This window comes from Nicotiana sylvestris, chromosome 2, assembly GCF_000393655.2.
Source record: "Nicotiana sylvestris chromosome 2, ASM39365v2, whole genome shotgun sequence".
NCBI classification, from domain to species: domain Eukaryota; kingdom Viridiplantae; phylum Streptophyta; class Magnoliopsida; order Solanales; family Solanaceae; genus Nicotiana; species Nicotiana sylvestris.
This window is the reverse complement of record NC_091058.1, coordinates 194,517,526-194,537,773: the sequence shown is the minus strand read 5'-3', so window position 1 is coordinate 194,537,773 and position 20,248 is coordinate 194,517,526. Positions and strand designations below refer to the sequence as shown.

Genomic DNA, 20,248 nt, shown 5'->3' with positions numbered 1-20,248 from the left:
CACCCTTAGTTTGAACCTACGAAATTACAATCGTAATAATGACCTCTTAATAACTATTAGATGTTATGAAATAAAAGCAATTTAGTAAAACATGAACAAGAAATAAAAATAGAGAGAAGGAAGAGATTTTCTTCTTTAATTGTACGTATTTTCCTATCTATTACAAGGCCTTTATATAAGCATGAAAAGTGAAGAAAATATGTCATGGAATATGTCATTGAACATAGAAAATATGTCATTGAATATGTCATTAAGCATTTGACATGAAGATCATGGAGGAAGAGTAGACATCCACCATAACATGATATTTATCATAACACTCCCTCTTGGATGTCCATAAATAATGTGTCTCGTTAAAACCTTATTAGGAAAAAATCCTAATGAAGGAAAAAGAGTACACATATTTAGAAATACGCCTTTTGATTGCCTCGTTAAAAACCTTGCAAAGAAAACCCGGTGGGAGAAAATCTTGTAAGGAAAAAAGAGTACACCGCGTATTAACTCCCCCTGATGAGAGCATCAGTTCACATCCTTCGGCCTTCACATCCCAATCTTGTACACCAATTTCTTGAAGGTTGACGTCAGTAGAGATTTGGTGAACAAATCAACCATATTATCACTTGAACGAATCTGTTGCACATTGATATCACCATTCTTTTGAAGATTATGTGTGAAAAATAACTTTGGTAAAATGTGCTTTGTCTTATCTCCTTTTATGAATCATCCCTTCAATTGGGCTATGCATGCTGCATTGTCTTCATATAAAATTATGGGTAGTTTGTCACACTTCAAACCACATTTGTCTCGGATAAGATATATTATAGACCTCAACCAAATACATTCTCGACTTGCTTCATGAATAGAAATTATCTCAACATGATTAGAAGAAGTAGCCACGATTGATTGCTTAGTCGATCGCCAAGATATGACAGTGCCTCCACATGTAAACACATAGCATATTTGAGATCAAGCCTTGTGTGTGTCAGATAAATACTCTACATCGGCATAACCAACAAGATCAGGATTGCCAATCATTGCCACAAAATAAGCCCACATTGGTAGTCCCTTTTAGATAATACAATATGTGTTTGATTTCACTCCGATGTCTCCTTGAAGGAGCAGAGCTATATCTTGTTAAGACATTAACTGAAAATGTTATGTCATGTCTTTTAGTGTTAGCAAGATACATTAGTGCATCAATTGCACTAAGATATGGTACTTCAAGACCAACAAGTTCTTCATTATTTTCATGAGGTCGGAATAGATCTTTATTTATATCGAGTGATCTCACAACCATCGGGGTACTAAATGGATGTGCTTTATCCATATAAAATTGCTTTAAAATCTTTTCAGTGTATGCTGATTGATTGATAAAAATTTCATCTTTCATATACTCAATTTGTAGACCAAGACAAAATTTTGTCTTTCCAAGATCTTTCATTTCAAATTCTTTCTTTAAACAGTTTACTGCTTTAGGAAGCTGCCTGGGAGTTGTAATGATATTTGAATCAACATACACAAAGATTATAGCAAATTCAAATCCAGATCTTTTTATAAATATACAAGGACGAATTGAATCATTCTTGTACCCTTTTTTTAATAGGTACTCACACAAGTGATTATACCACATGCGCCTTGATTGTTTCAATCCGTATAAGAATTTTTGAAGCTTTATTTAATAGATTTCTTGGAAACATTAATATGCTTCAGAACAATTTTAATCCTTCAATGATTTCCATTATACGCATATCAAGTTTTCATGTATTGCCAGATTAAAACCTGAAATAATTATATCCACCATAAGAGAACATGTCTCCATATAATCAATGTGAGGATATTTACTAATTTTCTTGCGTCACAAGTCGTCTTTATGTCTATCGACATGAACTTTTTGCACAAGAACACATTTATACCTCCATTGGCTTTATACTTTCAGGTGTTGAGACTATCTGCCCAACTTCACATTTTTTCAAGTGAAGTCAATTTTCATTGCATATTTTTCATTTGGCCAGTCATTTATCTGTCCAAATTTCATGACAGATTTGAGCTCAAGATCCTCGTCAATATTAATAATATTGAGCGCTACATTATGTTAACAGTATCGTCGACTATCATTTTATATCGGTTCAATTATTACATAATAAAGACATAACTTATTGAGATCTCTTTATCTCATTATTTTCAGGTACCTGAGCCTCTCACATGAGGTCTTACGAAGTGTTATGTCGTGGTGCTCTTCTAGAGCACTTGCCTCCTTATTATGACCATTTTGCCCCTCTCCTTCTTCAAGGAGTTTTATCTTTGGAACCGATTGGCCTATTACGCTTCATGCATGCCATAGACTCTGTCCCTCATGGACTTTATTCTAGTTGGAGCATTAACAGCTGAAATATGACATTTAGCTTTGGATCAGCAAATGCGTCTGACAATAATTTATAAATTAATTATCACTTGAACTTCAAGTTCATATTTTCTTGTACGAGGATCTATATGTATTCATAATAATTCATTTCACGTATTACTTTCTCAGCTATCCATTTTCTCCCCCTAATGTTGGGATCACCAACACATTTCCCAACCTTCTTTGGGAACCCATCTTTGTGCATTGTGGTGGCATAATTAAATCATATAGCACATTCATATTTCTATATAAAAATTATTTGGTTCCTGACCCTGAACCGATTGTGATAGGGAGAAATTTTCATAACTTGGCTAGATGCGTACAAGTGCTGGTGTATATTAAATAATACATCTCATACCAAATTTCATTTTTGGGAGTTTTGTTCTCATAACTAATGATTTAGCTATAATTGGAGGCATACAATTTCCGCTAAACCAACTTGGATTTAAACCAGTATTATTAAGATAAATCATCATAATTTATATTCTGGAATTGTGCTCTAATAATTTGAGCAAGCAATCTTGCAAAAACCAAACTGCAAGTTGATAACAAATGCACATGTGACCATAAAATAGATGCATCTATTAAAATCATATAATAGTAAACGGTCCACATGGCAGGTGACTGAGCCCATATATATATCACCTTTTATTCCTTCCAGAAATCAAGGGATTCAATCCCAACCTTTAACTGGTATATCATGAGAATAAGCAGCACACGAGAATTCTTGAAGAATCTTCTATTCTTCAATATATGTCAATGTAATTCTTAATTAATTTTTCGCATCATAATCGAACCGAGATGGTCAACCGGTCATGCCAATTAATATTTGTTTAAGTAAACCTCTAGTTTACTTGTGGCATATGATTCCAACATCATGCTTATATTTGTGTAGTACAAATTAAAAGAAGATCGGGTAACCTTTCATATTTACCCGGTATGATTATAGAAATATGAAGATATTCAATCTTCCTTTCATTTTATAGTCTCAATATGCCAATCACTTTGACTTATATATTTGAAACTCAAAAAGTTTCTTTTGAGACTTTATAATATCAATGTCATAAATAAGTTTATTTATCTGGATAGTAACAAATTAGTTTTTCTGGAGTTCTTAACAACTTTTGTACTACAAGATCTTTTATCATGCCATTCATATGGTAAATGTCTCCTTCACGGATAAAATTATATCATAATAAATTGTCATGATCAAAATGATCATAAGCAAAATCATTTCTTGCTTTAACTTTGCCATAACTTTTATAAGGCATGACAAAATAATATTTGGTGTATCACATGTACGCGACCAATGACATATTCATGTAACCACACAATAATATTTATTCTCTTTATTTTACTCAAACCTCCCTTAGAGGTGAGTTGTGTGGTATTCATATAATCATGAATTGCATGTCTTTATTCATTGCTTTTATCACATATTGCCACATTCAACTTTAGGAATGGGTTTGCATTCTCAATGCTTATCACAAGTCACATTCTCTTCAAGGAATGGATCATAATCAGCGACGTGTTTTATTATTTTCATACCAATTTGATGGTAAGCATTGCCTTCACATTTTGAAGGACTATTTTGAGAACCCTTATTGTTCTCCTTTTATAATCATAGTGATGATTATTATTATTTTGATATTTGGAACGCCCACGTTCATTGTTCAACCACTTGTCTTCATTGAAACTTATTATGCACTGCTATCACATTCACTTCAAGAATGGAGCAAATCAAGTGGGACAATTTTCATGCCTTTTCATGAATAATATATTATTTTTCTTTAGTCATCATTATACCATAAATATGGTACATTGGGACTCAAATCCAATATCTTACCAATATAAAGGCATGTTAGGCCATAATAAATTGGGACTCAAACCCAACTCTTATCATTATGGAGCATCAGGACTTGATCCCGATGTCTTACCCTCAATCAATGGCATAATAGGCTAAACAATATTGAGATTCATTCTCAAGATTTAATTTCAATCACATGCCAAGAAAGTTATACACAACTAATTTGCATCTTAGCAAATCAAATTTGCTTTGTTAAATAAGTGTACAAATCTCAAATCAGCGTAAAGCTTTATTAATCATTTGTAGCATCTATATGAAATACAACCGTTTGTAGTCAGAATATTTCTTCTAAATTCTATTAGAGTTTAAAAAGATCATAAAATCATTGTCATAATATTTATTGAGTCTCTCTCAAAAATATTGTTGTTTTCGGGGTATACCCTACCTATTGGATTTGATTAAACGCCATGACTTTCCTTCACTCAATTCAACCAAGCAATTAGTGAATAAATTTATCAAAAGTACACCATATAGGTAACAACACATATATATAGTACTATATATAGTAGCTTGTGCATCATTCATATAAAATACTTAAAAATGGTAAGTCAGTAGCAAGCATCAAATAGGTCATGGATACTCAAAAATACCTCTTCTAGTAGTCATACTAATCATTGTTTGCTTTCAAATGATACGACCATAAATTATGAAGTATACTTTCTCAATAGCTGGTTTGTTTTTAAAATTTCAAAGAAGTAATTAATCAACCTAGATAAAGATGTGAAGTATTTCTTGTTTTCTTCAAGATGATTTATGCTTTTAATCAGTGTGATCAATTTTATTATTATATTTTATTCCTTTTTTTTGGTACTATATGCAAGTGTAAAAATCCAAAAGGAAAAAAAATATTCATCCAAGTAAAAGAAAATATTAAAAGCGGCAGGACAGATTGAAGATAGTTAACGCACAAATATGCATAAGACAATTTATATAAAATATCTTTGGTTACTATGGCATGCATCATATCAACAATTAACTGCTACTATGATTTTCACATATAGAACTTCGAAAATTTTATTCCATTCATGTGATATAAAAGATGTAATATTAATATGTGCTTATGCAATACAAGTGTAGTACGAAGTCGTGTGCATATGAGATTTTAAAGGAATGACAAGTATAAGATAATCATACTTTCTTACATTTCATTACTTACCATATGTAGTTTCTCTTTACATTTAACCATGTGATGATATGTATAGCTTCTAATTGTAATTTTTTTAGATGTAGAAATTTTTTTGTAGATATATATACAATTGGTTAGAGACTCGTGCTGATAATGTGTTATGAAATAAAAGCAATTTAGTAAAACATGAACAAGAAATAAAAATAGAGAGAAAGAAGAGATTTTCTTCTTCAATTGTGTGTATTTTCCTATCTATTACAAGGCCTTTATATAGGCATGAAAAGTGAAGAAAATATGTCATGGAATATGTCATTGAACATAGAAAATATGTCATTGAATATGTCATTAAGCATTTGACATAAAAATCATGGAGGAAGAGTAGACATCTACCATAACATGATATTTATCATAACATTAGACTATCTTTAAGGACTCGTGTTGTCTTACAAAGTATTTTATCAAACCTAAGGTGCGTGTTTGTATACTTTTTCATAATTATTTTTGTATAGGTTAAAAGTCCAAGATGTACTTTTCCAAAAACATTATTTTTTTAAAGACAATATAAAATTATTTAATAACAAAAGTTACTCAAATCACTTTATTTAAAGAGAACTAAGAATAATTTGAACTCTTTTCATTTAACTATTAAACAAACCAAGATTTCAAATCTAAGAATCATTAAAATAAGTAAAATACTCACATAAACATCTATTTAATTAAGAAATAAAAAATAAAATCATACAATATATGGCTTGCAGAAAATATATTGGTAAATGCCATATACTAATTGAGTTAGAAGTTTTGTTCACTAGTTAAGTTAACTTATAACAAAAAGTAAATTTTCTAACAAATTTGATATGGTGACATAATTATAAAGTAATTATCTGTATGATCAATTAAATATTATAGCGTGCCTATCGTTTGAGTACGTCTACATATGTGTGGACCAACGGTGGCTTATGCTCGTGAGCACAACACATAAAAGATAATATTATATTAATTCTCTCTTCAATCCACGTTTACATAGTACAAGTGCTCACTCATTATGAATTGACATACTACCAAAAAAACTCACACACATACTACTCCCCCAACTAGTGAGAGAAGCTCGAACTTCTTCCTAGAATGAACTCCCATCTCTTTGTGAAACAAGCCACTATTCCTCCAAAACCACCATATTTAATCCGCCAAAATCCTTTACAAAATAATTTGAAAAAACTAATATCCTTCGAGGACAAACTATTGGAATCAAACCCAACGAATTTTGCTTCTATAATTGAACAATAATTTATACTCCACACCACCAACTCAATGGATGAGAAGGAAATTGTGCACAATCCAGTTGGGAAAAAATGGTGTGATAGAAATTTCCCTCACAACGGAAGATAGACAACGTATCTATGAACCATGGAAATTTTCCATAATTATCAAATTAGTAGGAAAACGCATGTTACATCATTATTTAAAGAAGAAAATTCAAGATCTATGGAACACAGCCGAAGACTTCTCTCTCATTGATCTTGGAGAAGACTATTATATTATCAAGTTCAAGAAGAAGGAGAACATGGATAAAGCCATCCACTTAGGTCCATGGTTTATAAGTGGCCATTTCCTGTCCATCTCCAGATGGAAACCAAACTTCTTGGCTAAAAATGAGAAATTAACCACCTCAGCTGTTTGGATTAGGCTTCCTCAGTTTCCAACAGAGTTTTACGATGGGAAAATCCTGGAAAAAATTGGCAATGCAATAGGACGCATACTAAAAAATGACATATATACATCAACTACTCTTAGAGGTCGATATGCAAGAATTTGTGTTGAAATCCCTCTGGAAGTTCTAGTCCAACCCTACCTTTTTGTTGGACAACATAAGCAACATATTCATTGCGAAGGGGAAGACTTTCTTTGCAAAAATTGTGGTCGCTTTGGTCACACAATGAGGCAATGCAGTTTTATTAAGAATCAATGCACTGAAACTACCCATGTAAGGCAAGCTCATCAACCTATGGATACAAACGAAGGGAAAGTGGACGAATGGATCACTGTTTCTTTCAACAAAAAGAAAAATCAAGGTAGAAAACTTCCCACTCAACCTTCCATCAACCAAGTTAAAAGCAACCATGGCCCAGGTATTTCGGTTAAACTTTTCAATGCTAATACAGGTAAATACTTGGACAAACAACTGCTTCAATATCAAGCTAAAATTCATCCTTCCCCTAATCAACCCTCAAAAGCTACTGATCAACCTAACAATCCTAAGGAACAAAACAACTATCCTTCTAAAAATCACTACATGGACAATCAACAAATGGTTTTGCCAAAACCCACCATGGAAAATAATATTTTTTTTTGTAATAATAAATTTACTCATCTAAATGATGACTTGGCACTATAAAATATTGACACATGTATGAGTGACTTACCCGTGGCTTCTACTATTACTAACCAAATGGAAAAAATGAATGCCATGCAAATTGGCCCTAGCATGGATGTTTCTAACCCTCCCTCTAATCCTACCCCTACTACCCTAAACCCACTCCTTAATAAAAAATCTACCAAAATATTTTGTTATCCAAAGGATCTCCACAAGATCCTTCTCTAAGATACGGCACGATCCCTCCCACCATGCATGTTGGCCAAATGGCAACGAAGAGAGAAGAGAGTAGCCAAATGGACATTCTCTTAGAAAACCCAAACAAAGATATTAATTACCCTATAAATCAAGACCTAGAATAACAAAAAGATAAAAACTTGGAAGAAACAATCATTGTTTCTCCAACCAATCGGCCAACCCTTTCTTCTACCAAAAATCTCACGCCCCACTACCAGTGTATTAATTGCATCTTCCCTTACCCAAAATGCCAAGAGTTCATTCAACCCTTAGAAGAAGGAATCACCTAGTCCAAATCCTAAGGCAACATCGTCCTCTCAACATGGAAAACATTCCCCCTTCATCCCCAAGAACAACCCTAGATAATTTACGCTCAACCATCCCAAACCCAAGACTGTCATTCACGGTCCCAATCAATGGCCAAGAGGCTATTGTGATCCTCCACAACACCCAATATCTAGCACAACTCATCATAGAGGGAATGAGGTTGGCCATGAACAACTATCTCAATCAAGTATGGCTCAACAACATCATCCACCCGATGGCACCATCAATGAATCCTCAAATGGCTCAAACGATGAGAACAGAATGGAGCATGCCACCCTAGTTCAACCTCATAAACCCTCAAAATTCCCCATTGGATCTTCCATTTTTTTCCAACGGAGATGTATACTCAACTCAACCCATCTTTCTCCCTTGGGACATCAATCCGGGGAACCAAGAGATGGCACCCCCCCCCTCCAGTACCCCCACCTCAACATCAAGATGACCCCATACCCGGTCCATTGGAGGCAAAAATGGAGGAGGACGATTTTCCTCTAAACCTACACTTAGGGCCAACCCTAGAACTCTCAAACCTAGATGGAATAAAAAAATTTCTCTTCACGGAGAGGCACGAGAAGAGGCATATAATCAGCTGCCTATTGGCCCTATACAAGTGCTCGATGGATATCCGCCCTCCACACGACCCAACAGTGGGAAACAAGGCGATGATCCTAGTTCCGTTGATGAGAAGAAATCCTGTCCAAGTGGGAGGGATAAGGGAGAATGGAGAGATGGTCAACCCTAAATCAAATTTAGTCATGAATCAGCCCACACATTTCATAATATGGAATATGCGGGGAGGGAATAATGACAATTTCAGGAGAAACTTTAGGGAGATGCTAGACACATATAGGTCGTGTATGGTGACGTTGTTGGAAACAAGGATGGGTAACCATGAAGCCATGCTTAATGAGTTTGGGTTCACTGAGATGATTGAAGTTCCATCAGAAGGGCAGTCAGGTGGTATGGTAATAATGTGGAAGAATGACATAATCAACGTTCAAAATGCTGTTCGTAGGGGTCAAGAGATCTATGCAACGATAGAGGTAATTCCTATACGTAAACCCTGGCTTTTTACTTCCATATATTCTAGTACTTATATTCATACTAGAAATATTATGTGGGATTACCTAGAAAGTATTAGAAATTCTTATAAGGGACCTTGGTTAGTTGGTGGTGATTTTAATGACATTTTAGCCGCTAGTGAGAAATTTGGTGGCAAACCTATTAAGGATAGTAGAGCTAGATACATTTGGTCCAAAATCAACAAGTGTAACTTGGTTGATCTAGGATTCAAAGGAAGCAAATATACTTGGACAAATAACAGACAAAACAAAAAAGGCCTTATTTTAGAAAGACTTGATAAAGTCTTCGGAAATGAGAAATGGATTGAACTCTTTCCTAAAAGCTCTATTATTAATTTGCCTAGAATCCACCCCGACCATAATTCTATCCTTATTGAATTGATTCCAAGGAATAGTTCTCCGCATAAGGTTCCTTTTAGACTAGAAACCTTTTGGTGTAAACATTCGGAGTTTCAGACAATTGTTAAAAATAATTGGTATGATAACGATTAATTTAAAGCTAGCCTCAACTTTGTTGATAAGTTAAAACCTTGGAAAGATAGTACCTTTGGAAATATCATGGGAAGGAAGAGAAAATTGTTAGCTAGACTCCAAGGCATCCAATCTTCTAATAGCTATGCTACCAGCCCTTTCCTAAGAAAATTAGAATTCGGCCTTCAAAATAAGTTCAATGATATTCTAAAAATAGAGGAAGATTACTGGAAACTCAGGTCTCGGATCATGTGGCTTAATGATGGAGACTCAAATAGGAAATTCTTCCATGTCTCAGCCACTAATAGGAAAAGAAGAAACAAAATTAATTATATCAAAGATGAGGCAGGTAATTGGATAAATGACCATAACCACATTATGTCTCATGTTCAAAATTACTTTACCTCTACATTCACTTCTTCTCACTCTCATTCTATCTGGGCAAACCTCCTAAACCACCAATCCAGATGTAACAAGATTAACCTAGACACTTTAGATAACCCCCTTCTAGACAATAAGATTAAAAGAGTTATCTTCTCGTTCAAACCTTTTAAAGCTCCTGGTCCAGACGGTTTACACCCCTTTTTTTCAAAAATATTGGTATCACATAGGGCATTCAGTTAGCAATCTTTGTCATGGTATTTTTAATAATCAAGAAATCCCTTCGGATATTAACAAAACTTTTCTCTGCCTCATTTCCAAAATCCATAATGCCAACAATATTAAAAATTCCAGACCCATTGGCTTGTGCAATACTATCTATAAACTAATCACCAAGATTCTAGCCAATCGTCTTAAACCATTCCTAGACCAATTGATCAGTCCATATTAGGCTGGCTTCAGGAAAAACAGAAGAGCGTATGATAATGCTATCATCATCCAGGAAATGATTTCTATGTTTAATAAACTAAAAGGCAAACAGGGTCGTATGATTCTTATAATCGACTTAGAAAAGGCTTTTGATCGTTTAGAATGGTCTTTTGTTTGCCACGCCCTAGATTACTTTGGTTTCCCTCCAAAATTCTCCAAATTATTACTAAATTGCATTTCTTCCAGTAAAATAGCAATCATAGTCAACGGATCGGTTACTAATTACTTTCAACCAAGTAGGGGTATTAGACAAGGGTACCCCATATCCCCATATATCTTTATCCTCTGCCTAGAAATGCTCAGTAGATATATAGAACGTCAAGTGAACATCAAACATTGGGACCCTATATCTTTAGGTTATAAATGTCCCAAATTCTCCCATTTACTATTTGCTGATGACCTTACTCTAATGGCTAGAGCTAATACTAAGTCTTGTCAAGCTATTAAAAATGGTCTTGACCAGTTTTGCTCTCTATCAGGTCAAAGTATCAACACTACAAAGTAAAAATTACTTTTCTCAGAAAATTGCAACCATACTATTATCAGAGACATTTCCACTATGTTAGGAATTAAGAAAAGTAACAGTTTTGGCACATACCTAGGTTTCTCTATCTTACACCATAGCCCAAAACACAGGGACTATCAATTCCTAATTGATAAGATGAGATCTAAACTCGCCTCATGGAAAATGAATTTCTTTAGTTTGGCAAGAAGAACAACCCTTGCAGCATCATGCCTTAATTCCATCCCGAACCATTACATGCAATACACACTCCTCCCCAGGAAAACCCTAAAAGAGATTGATAAAGTCCAAAGGAACTTCATATGGGGTAGCACAATAGAGATAAGGAAAATTCATATGGTGAACTGGCCCACCATATGCCAACCCAAAAATATGGTGGATTAGGCATTCTTAATGCTCTTAATAAAAATCTATGCACTCTAGCTAGTTTAAGCTAGAGACTTCTCACAAATGCACTAACTTCATGGTCAAAGCTTATCATCTCTTACTATTGCAATAGCCCCTCTACGAATAGATCCTCCTACATTTGGAATATCATTTGCAAAGGATGGGATATCTGCTCCAAGGGCATCATATGGTCCCCTACCTACAATCCAATCTTAACCTGTGGGAGACCAATTGGATACCAAATTTTGGTAACCTAAGGAACCATGCAATAGGCCCCCCTTCGGCCAATGATATTTTCACAAAAATCAGAGATATCTACGATGGTTCCAATTGGAATTTAGACGACTTTACCCTCTCTCTTCCTTCGGACTTATTAACTAATATCACTAAAATAAGGGTCTGTCTTAAGGGTCCCTCTATTGACTTACCTATTTGGTCTCTCACCACTAAGGGGTTTTTACTACTAAATCTTGCTATACGCTTCTGGAACCTCCTAATAATACTAACTTAGACTTTGAATGGATTTGAAAATTGGATTGTCCCAACAAAATCAGATTTTTCCTTTGGCAGTGCCTCCATAATCGAATCCCTTGCAGACAATACCTTTCACAGATTGGGCTAAACATTGACCCTAACTGTCCCATCTGTAAAAGCCCTTATGAGGAATCAATCGAGCATATTTTCCTAGAATTCAAAGCTGTTAAGAAACTTTGGACCGACCTTCAATGGAAGCACCTTCCTAACCAAAATGGGAAGCATTGGCTTATCCAAATAAAGGACTTAAACTTTCCTCTTAATAATGATTTCCTAAAATGGAACACCTACTTTCCCTTCATCGTCTGGCATATCTGGGTTAATAGAAACAATAATAATCATAATAACACTTCCAACCAAATAAGTAGTTATCAAATCATGCAAAGGGCAATAGAATTTAAATTGCTCACGGAAAAAATCTCTATTCACCCTCCCAAATTACTAATAAAAATCAATTGGTTCAAACCCCCTAGGGGTTGGTTCAAACTGAATGTGGATGCCAATTTTCATAGCTATAACCAAAACTGTGGTTTAGGTGGTGTTTTCAAAAATGCAAATGGTAGCTGGGTAGTTGGTTTAACAAAGCTAACCCATGCAAATGGCTCACTAGCAGCAGAATTGAAAGCTCTACGAGAAGGTCTAAGGACAACAAAGGAGTGGAATCTCTTCACACTTGAAATAGAGACAGACTGCTCAGAGGTAATCTAGGCCTTACAATTTGGTAATAAATTATTTAATAAAGCTGTTAATGATTGCAGGTCCTTAATGCACCAGCAGAGGGTTACTCTCCAGCACACTTTTAGGCAGGGGAATAGGATTGCTCACCAACTGGCAAAAAGGAGCCTAGGAAGGGATAATTAAGTTTTTGGAGCAGTAGGAAGAAGTAATACTCAGAAGACCAGGAAAAAAGTTTTTGTTGAACCACCTATTGATGTAATAGATTTTGTGGAAAGTGATGGACTAGAAATTGCTACCAATGCAAAATTGCTATGCAATGAAGCTTGCCAACTGTTAGCAAGCTTAGGGAATCAATGTGTCCTTCCTGATGCATCTTATGTTAATCATGTACTAGACGTTCCTTAATTGTTAATATATTTATTTCCTGTTTGCTCAAAAAGACATACTACCAAATAAGTTCTACTATTGAAAATCATTAGTAAAATATTTTAGGAATTTGTTCCTGTAGAGATTAAATAATCCACTACTTTAAAGTGAATGATAAAGTATTATTTGGGAAATGGGGACTTAGAAACAATAAAATTTGTATTATAACAAGTTATATTACTATAGAGTCTAGATGATTTTAAGTAAAAAGTAAGCTACGAATTTGAGTCTTGTTCGTATGAATTACTTTGGAGAAGGAAGATCGAGTCAGGAAAATAATATATTAATAAGCAAGATTTTTATTGAATCATATACTACACAGGTCAAATCTAGGGACAATGATAACTAAGACCATTGATAATAGAGACGTTGTAAAAAAAGCTTATCCAAGCAAAAAACTAATAAATAAATAAATAAAAAGAAATAAAAAAGATTTCAATGGGTTATTTTGTACGTGCTAGGATCGAAATAATCAAGTATCATGTAGTTTCGGTCATAATCGTATGGGCTATGTATTTTATTGATAAAATTATGATATGATACTCCGAGTATCATTCTTGGCAAATAAACAAAATATTTTCTATGTGCTATGTAATTTATTGATAAAATTATGATATGACACTCAGACTATCATTCTTGGTAAATAAACAAAGTATTTTCATCCCTAAGTTCCTCTACTAAGTGAATCTAATTCTAATACCCCTACTCTGACGAAATTAATAGTTAGGATATGTAATAGCATGGTTATTCAAGAATTAAAATGATTGGTGTAACGATAACAGTACTTTGAACGGCCTAACCAATTGACAATCGCCATTGGTAATAAGTGTACAAACGTGTTATTTGTACATCATGCCCCTTTATAATTTTAAAATTAAGAAAATGACCTTTTTAGATTTTTTATATAAAAGACAGATCTCTTACGCGTAAAAGTAAACCTCCCGTTTGTAAAAATTATAGATAGGACCATAAAACTATAAAAACAAATTTGTAACGAGCCACCAGATGTTTGATGATTCATGTAGTATTATTTAAAATAAAATCAAATTGTTGAAAATATTCTATGTTTTTTTTTTTGGGGGGGGGGGGGGGAGGGGAGGGGGAACTTCTAAAGGGCTTTTGAAGAAAGATTTCCAAAATTGTAGTCTTTCTATTTTGAGAAAGATTGTGTCATCTGGTCTCGTGAAAGAATTGGTCTTTTGCATACAAGACCAAAGGACCAGTTCAAAAATCAAAATTTCTCGTAATAGTAATTGTTTTTGAGTCCAAAATAGAGGCATAACTTTCTGACTAACCTAGCGTATTTAATGCCAAGATTTTGATACACCTCTCAACTGTTTCTAAATAACAAGTGGAAGTACATAGATTCGCAGGTCTTTAGTACTATCAATTAGTATCATATAATCAAAATGGAAACTAGACACGAAATTTTCAGTTCGGTTAGGGTTTTAAAAAAATATAAATAAAAATTGTGCGCTCAGATTATATGTTTGATTGGTATTAATATTCCGAAGAAATCTATGTATGCAGATTATATGTTCACATCAGACCATCTACCATGGCCATAAAACTAAGGATGACTAAATAATTACAACGTTCATAAAAACACATGTAATTAAATATATTCATTCGATTGATGCATGTAAATGCTGAACACATGCATGAGTTATATATTCATTCCTGAGAATCTAGGTCTTTCCGCTTGTTTTTTCAGTAAACGGTTCAAAGGTGTCAAACTCTTGGCTTTAAATACGATTGGTACGTAGTGGTAGCAAAATGGTAAAAAAAAAAAAAAGTTAATTACCCATATTATCCACTTAAAATATAGGTTGGATAATGAATTTTTTAAAAATAGATCAAACATGGATAAAAATCATATTATCCATTTAGAAAATGGGTAACCACAGGATAATTAATGGGTTTAACTTTTACATTTGTAAAGCCTCAAATTGGCTAGCGCCTAGTGTCTTGCGTGACAGGAAGGTGCCCCTGAAACTGAAAGGTAAGTTTTATAGAGCGGTGGTTATTAGACTGGCCATGATGTATGGTGCTGAGTGTTGGCCAGTCAAGAATTCTCATATCCAGAAGATGAAAGTTGCAGAAATGAGGATGTTGAGATGGATGTGCGGACATACTAGGTTGAATAAGATTAAGAATAAAGATATCCGGGGAAGGTGGGCGTGGCTCCCATAGAAGACAAGATGCGGGAAGCTATAGGCTTAAATGGTTCGAGCACGTGCAGAGGAGAAGCATGGATGCCCCAGTTAGGAGGTGTGAACGGCTGGCCTTGACGGGTGTGAGAAAAGGTAGAGGGCGAACAAAGAAATATTGGGGAGAGGTAATGAGGCAGGACCTGGCGCGACTTCAGATTTCCGTGGACATGACCCTTGATAGGAAGTTGTGGAGGGCGAGCATTAAGGTTGTAGATTAGGAAGTATGAGGCTAGCGTATGTTTGTCTTAGACTGCTAGTGGCTTCGAATGTGTCCATATTAATTCTTTAGGACTTCAGGTTAGATCGTAGGAGACTAGTCTGATAGTGTAGTGTCTTAGGGTGCTAGTGACTCTTGTGGTATCCATATTACTATATTGTGTCTATAGTATTGTACCACTGTTACTGGTTATTGTTATGGCTTTCTCTCTATTTTCTGATTATTACGTTACTGACGTTATCTCTCTTTCTTTCTTGCTTACTCTGATATTACTGCGCAACTGTCTCTTTCATCGTTTTTAGCCGATGGTCTATCGGAAATAGCCTCCATACTCCGAAGGGTAAGATCTGCGTATACACTACCCTCCCCAGATCCCACTTCACTACTAGAAAACGAATTTATTGGAACGGTTTTTGGGAAACGGTTCTGTAACTATTACAGTAGATCATATTTTGGAATGGTTTCAACCGTTCCAATAGAGTCAAAAGGCTTCTGGCACACTTCTGAACAATAATCGTTCCAATAGTGTAGTAATCGTCACCATAAGTATAGATATGGAGATGGTTTTGATACGCGATACAATAGGGTTATTTGTGGGAACTAATTTGTGAAATAAAAAGCTATTGGGATGGTTTAATTTTCCCTCCTTACTTTCCCTCCTAGGTATTTATTAAAAAGCAAAATAATGGACCCCACTAATATTTTAATAACTCTAAAACACAAAACTAACCTAGAAGTCATCCACTTCAATCTCAGACAGCGATTCCCCCAAAATCTCGAACATCCCTCTCCCTGTTCATCAACGTAGAACACACCGACAAACTCTTGCGACCAACTCCGGTGAAGGACAATAATTTCCGGTGAAGGGCGACCATTATCGGCTAACATATCACAATCTCCGAGGTAGGCTTTTGCTTTTTTACTCTATTCGATGTTTGCTATTACTGTTCGATTTTGCTTTCTTCTTTCCTAGTCTGAAAAATTATTTCATTGCTCCTTCTATTTTCTTTCTTTGATAATATTTCTGATAAACCCATTATTTTGCTTCTGTTTTGTTTGTATTATGCAATATATTTTGTGATTTTTAGTTTGCGAAATTGGGGGATTTACTTGTTAGGTTTTGATTTTGTGTTAGAAATCATGAGATTTGATGTTTCCTATCGATGTTCGATGTTCGTTGTCTTGTTCGTTATTCTGAAAATCGCTATTCTATATTATACGTGGGAATGCATGGAGTAAATTTTGTCGACAAATGTTATTCAAGAAAGCGAATACTTGAAGATATCAGAGGAGTTGATGGGGCTCCCTCGGGCATCTCCCAAATTGGAAATAATACGAGAACCGCCAAAACAAACCAAGCGAGTGCTCTACTGAGATGGCCGGACCACTTTCTCACCTTTTATCATCGACTTGCCTCATGTCTGTAATTAGTGACTAGCATAGAGGGTCCTAGGTTATTTATGTTGAACTGCGTGTTACCTTGGTTATTTGTATGTTTGGTTCCTCATCCAGAAAATATAGTTTTTGCTCACGGTATTTGACTAACATCATTTGATGATCAATTAATTAAATATGCTCCTTTGCCAATCTTTTTTATGCTAAGAGAGGAAGTTCGTGTACGCTTTTACTCTCCATTTTAAGTTAAGAATTGGTTAATTTTCGTTTAATTTTTGTAAGATAATCGCTTGACTAGTTTCAAGTTGTGACTGATTAAATGAGGCACAAACTCTTAGTAATTTCTATTTTATACAAGAGCCATCCCATGGTCGACCAAGGTTATAATTGACATCTAGTTCAGTCAATTTCCTATTTGATATATTGAACAAATGCTCTAAAAATCCTTAATTTGATTGTAGATACTAACGTCATTACTGCACATCCCATGATACTACGAGTCACTTATTTGTACTGCTCGAGTAAAGAAAGGTCTTATGTCTGTAGCAGCACGGGCTCTTTTAATTATGAGTTATCTCGTTGGACTCATGTTTTACTACTTTTAGCTCTGTTACAATCCTTAGTTGTCAAATAGGGTTTTACCATTTTGGCACCATTGGCTAACACATTCAAATTATGTTATTGTGATACCACTACGTTATTATATGTTCCAATTATGTGGAGTGTTGTGTTTCGTAGAACTAGAAGTACGTATCTAACATTTCACTACCTGGTGAAAATGATGTTCTTGGGCTAGGCTAATTTCCAGTCAGCTATAGAAATTCAACTAAGTCAATATTTTTCTTTTCTATCAAGAAAACTATGAATCTCGACATTAAGGTATACAAAGAATGAACTACTGGTAGCAGTCTTATTCAGTTAATACATATCCATAGACAGCTTGGAGACAAAAACTTCGGTTGAGAAACTACAATTACAGTGTTTGAGATGTGAAAAATTTGGGATTATTAGCTCTTGCAGAAGTTGTTTCTATACTGTAAAACAATGTTTTAGCTCATGACTTGTGTGTCACAGAGTCCATTTAAAGTGTAACACATCTACTATCTCACCTTTGCTTGTTTCCTTTAATGTTCAATAGGCATTCTCTCATTTGCATTAAGTGTCATTTGTATCTCGTTTGATATCAACAGGTATTACCATCATTTAGAACCTTGGATGTTTCCTTGCGACAACAGTTTAGATCTTTGTCAATACCTGCCAATTCAACTTTACTTGCTGGGAAATCTAAGCTCATGTATCTTTTGAGTATTCATGTCTTATTCATTAATTGTTCGTTCATTTAGATAATGAGCATGTGTATATGTATATGTGGTAAATAGGTCTATAAGTTTTCATTTGTCATTATTCTTATAGTTAATATTTTTTTCATTTGACGAATCATTATTTATACTAACATTTCACACTTTTTCCATGAAATCTGCAGGTAGTTATCCCATTGCACCAGCTTAAGGCAATTAATCCTTCATCAAGCAGGACCAATCCGTCCGAAAGATATGTCCAAACTATATCTGTCGATAACCTGAATTACTGGTGTATACGGTCAAAATCATATGCCCCCAATTTTGTTGGCTCGAGAAGTTGCATCGAGGACAAAAGTTCGATATAGACCAAGCTCGAGCTCGAAGGTAGAATAAGAGGCTCGAAGATCTAAGTGCTCGAGGAACATCGGAGCCAAATACGACCGACTCCGAGACAATTCCGTTATGAGTTTGTTACAGAAGGACAAGATTCTCGCCACATTCCCAAGATCATGACATAAATTTCGGAATAGATTTGTACGAATTAGTACAAATTCGTACTAGGCGGTTATACAGTTGTCCCAATAAGATTCCTTACTATAGATAGAAATGTACCTTATGTAGGGTTCCCCTATTATATAAAGAGGACCCCAATCATTTATAAACATCATCTAATCATTGGCAAAAAAATATACTCTCTAGTTTTCGTTCATTGTTCATCAGAATTATCCTTTAGCTTTATTATTCTTTCTTTATTGTTCTTGACCAATCTCGAGGTCAATCGGGCTCGAGGTCGAGATTGACTCATTTACTGGTTTGGTCTTACTTATTTCCTTCATTTATACTTCAGATTTCTTGATTATTAATTAGTATTGAACTAAATCACGTATCTTTAAAATCATAAATCAAATTTAGTTGTTACTCGTGTTTTCGAGGTAAATAGTTTGGCGCCCACCGTGGGGCTAAAGATAATAGTGATTATTTCATTACTGATTCTCATAACACACGTTATTTTACACTTTTTCTTGTCAAGAATTTTTTGATTCTCAGGATTAAACATGTCGAACTTGCAAAACGCACATGTTCATGACAACAAAGGTATTAGATTTCATGGGGAAAACAACAATGTAGGGGTCGGTGTACCACCGATAAACCATGGGAAAGTGCCAAATATAGAACCAGTTGATGTTAGTTCACATATTGCTTTGAATGCATATTTAGGCACATACCCCAAAGGAAGTGTATGCAGGGAAGCCCATTCCGGGGGCCAAGGAACACAAGGTATAGGAGAGGGGGGGAGTCAGCCTCCAAGTGATATTCGAGATGCTGCAAGCTCAACACATTGTCATCGCTCAACTTCAGAGTCATAATAAAACTCTGAGTATAGTTGAACCGGAAAACACTCGACGTGTTGAACCTATGCTAGAGAGGTCAAACAAAAATGGCTTGAGGACTGACCCCACTATTATGAGGATGCTCGAAGAGCTCACCAAGAGAATCGAGTATGAGGAAACGAAGATTGAGAACAATGACAAAAAGGTGGAGACTTATAACTCTTGTGTTGATAAAATATTGGGGGCACCTCCGGTCTTGAAAGGTTTGGATGCCAAAAAGTTTATACAAAAACCATTTCCTCAGAGCGCGGCTTCGATGCCCATTCCTAAAAAGTTTCGCATGCCTAATATACCTAAATATAATGGGACAACCGACTTAATGAGCATATTACCTCATATACTTGTGGAATTAAAGGAAACAACCTGAATGATGATAGGATCGAGTCAGTATTGTTGAAAATATTCGGGGAAACTTTGTCGAAAGGAGC

The 20,248-nt window shown here is 35.0% G+C and overlaps 1 protein-coding gene and 1 long non-coding RNA gene across 2 annotated transcripts; both read left to right on the top strand.

The window, feature by feature from the left end:
• Positions 1–6,841: 6,841 nt before the first annotated feature.
• On the top strand, positions 6,842–7,789 carry LOC138886121 (uncharacterized). The gene has a single exon (XM_070167155.1). The coding sequence runs from the start codon at positions 6,842–6,844 to the stop codon at positions 7,787–7,789; it is 948 nt and encodes a 315-aa protein (XP_070023256.1).
• Positions 7,790–16,482: 8,693 nt separating this feature from the next.
• LOC138886442 (uncharacterized) lies at positions 16,483–19,165 on the top strand. Its single transcript, XR_011405170.1, has 2 exons — positions 16,483–16,636; positions 18,612–19,165. It is a non-coding gene; the product is annotated as an uncharacterized lncRNA (long non-coding RNA).
• Positions 19,166–20,248: the final 1,083 nt, after the last annotated feature.

Coding starts and splice junctions, on each gene's coding strand:
- LOC138886121 (XM_070167155.1), top strand. CDS start 6,842: ATGTTACATCATTATTTAAAGAAGAAAATTCAAGATCTATGGAACACA.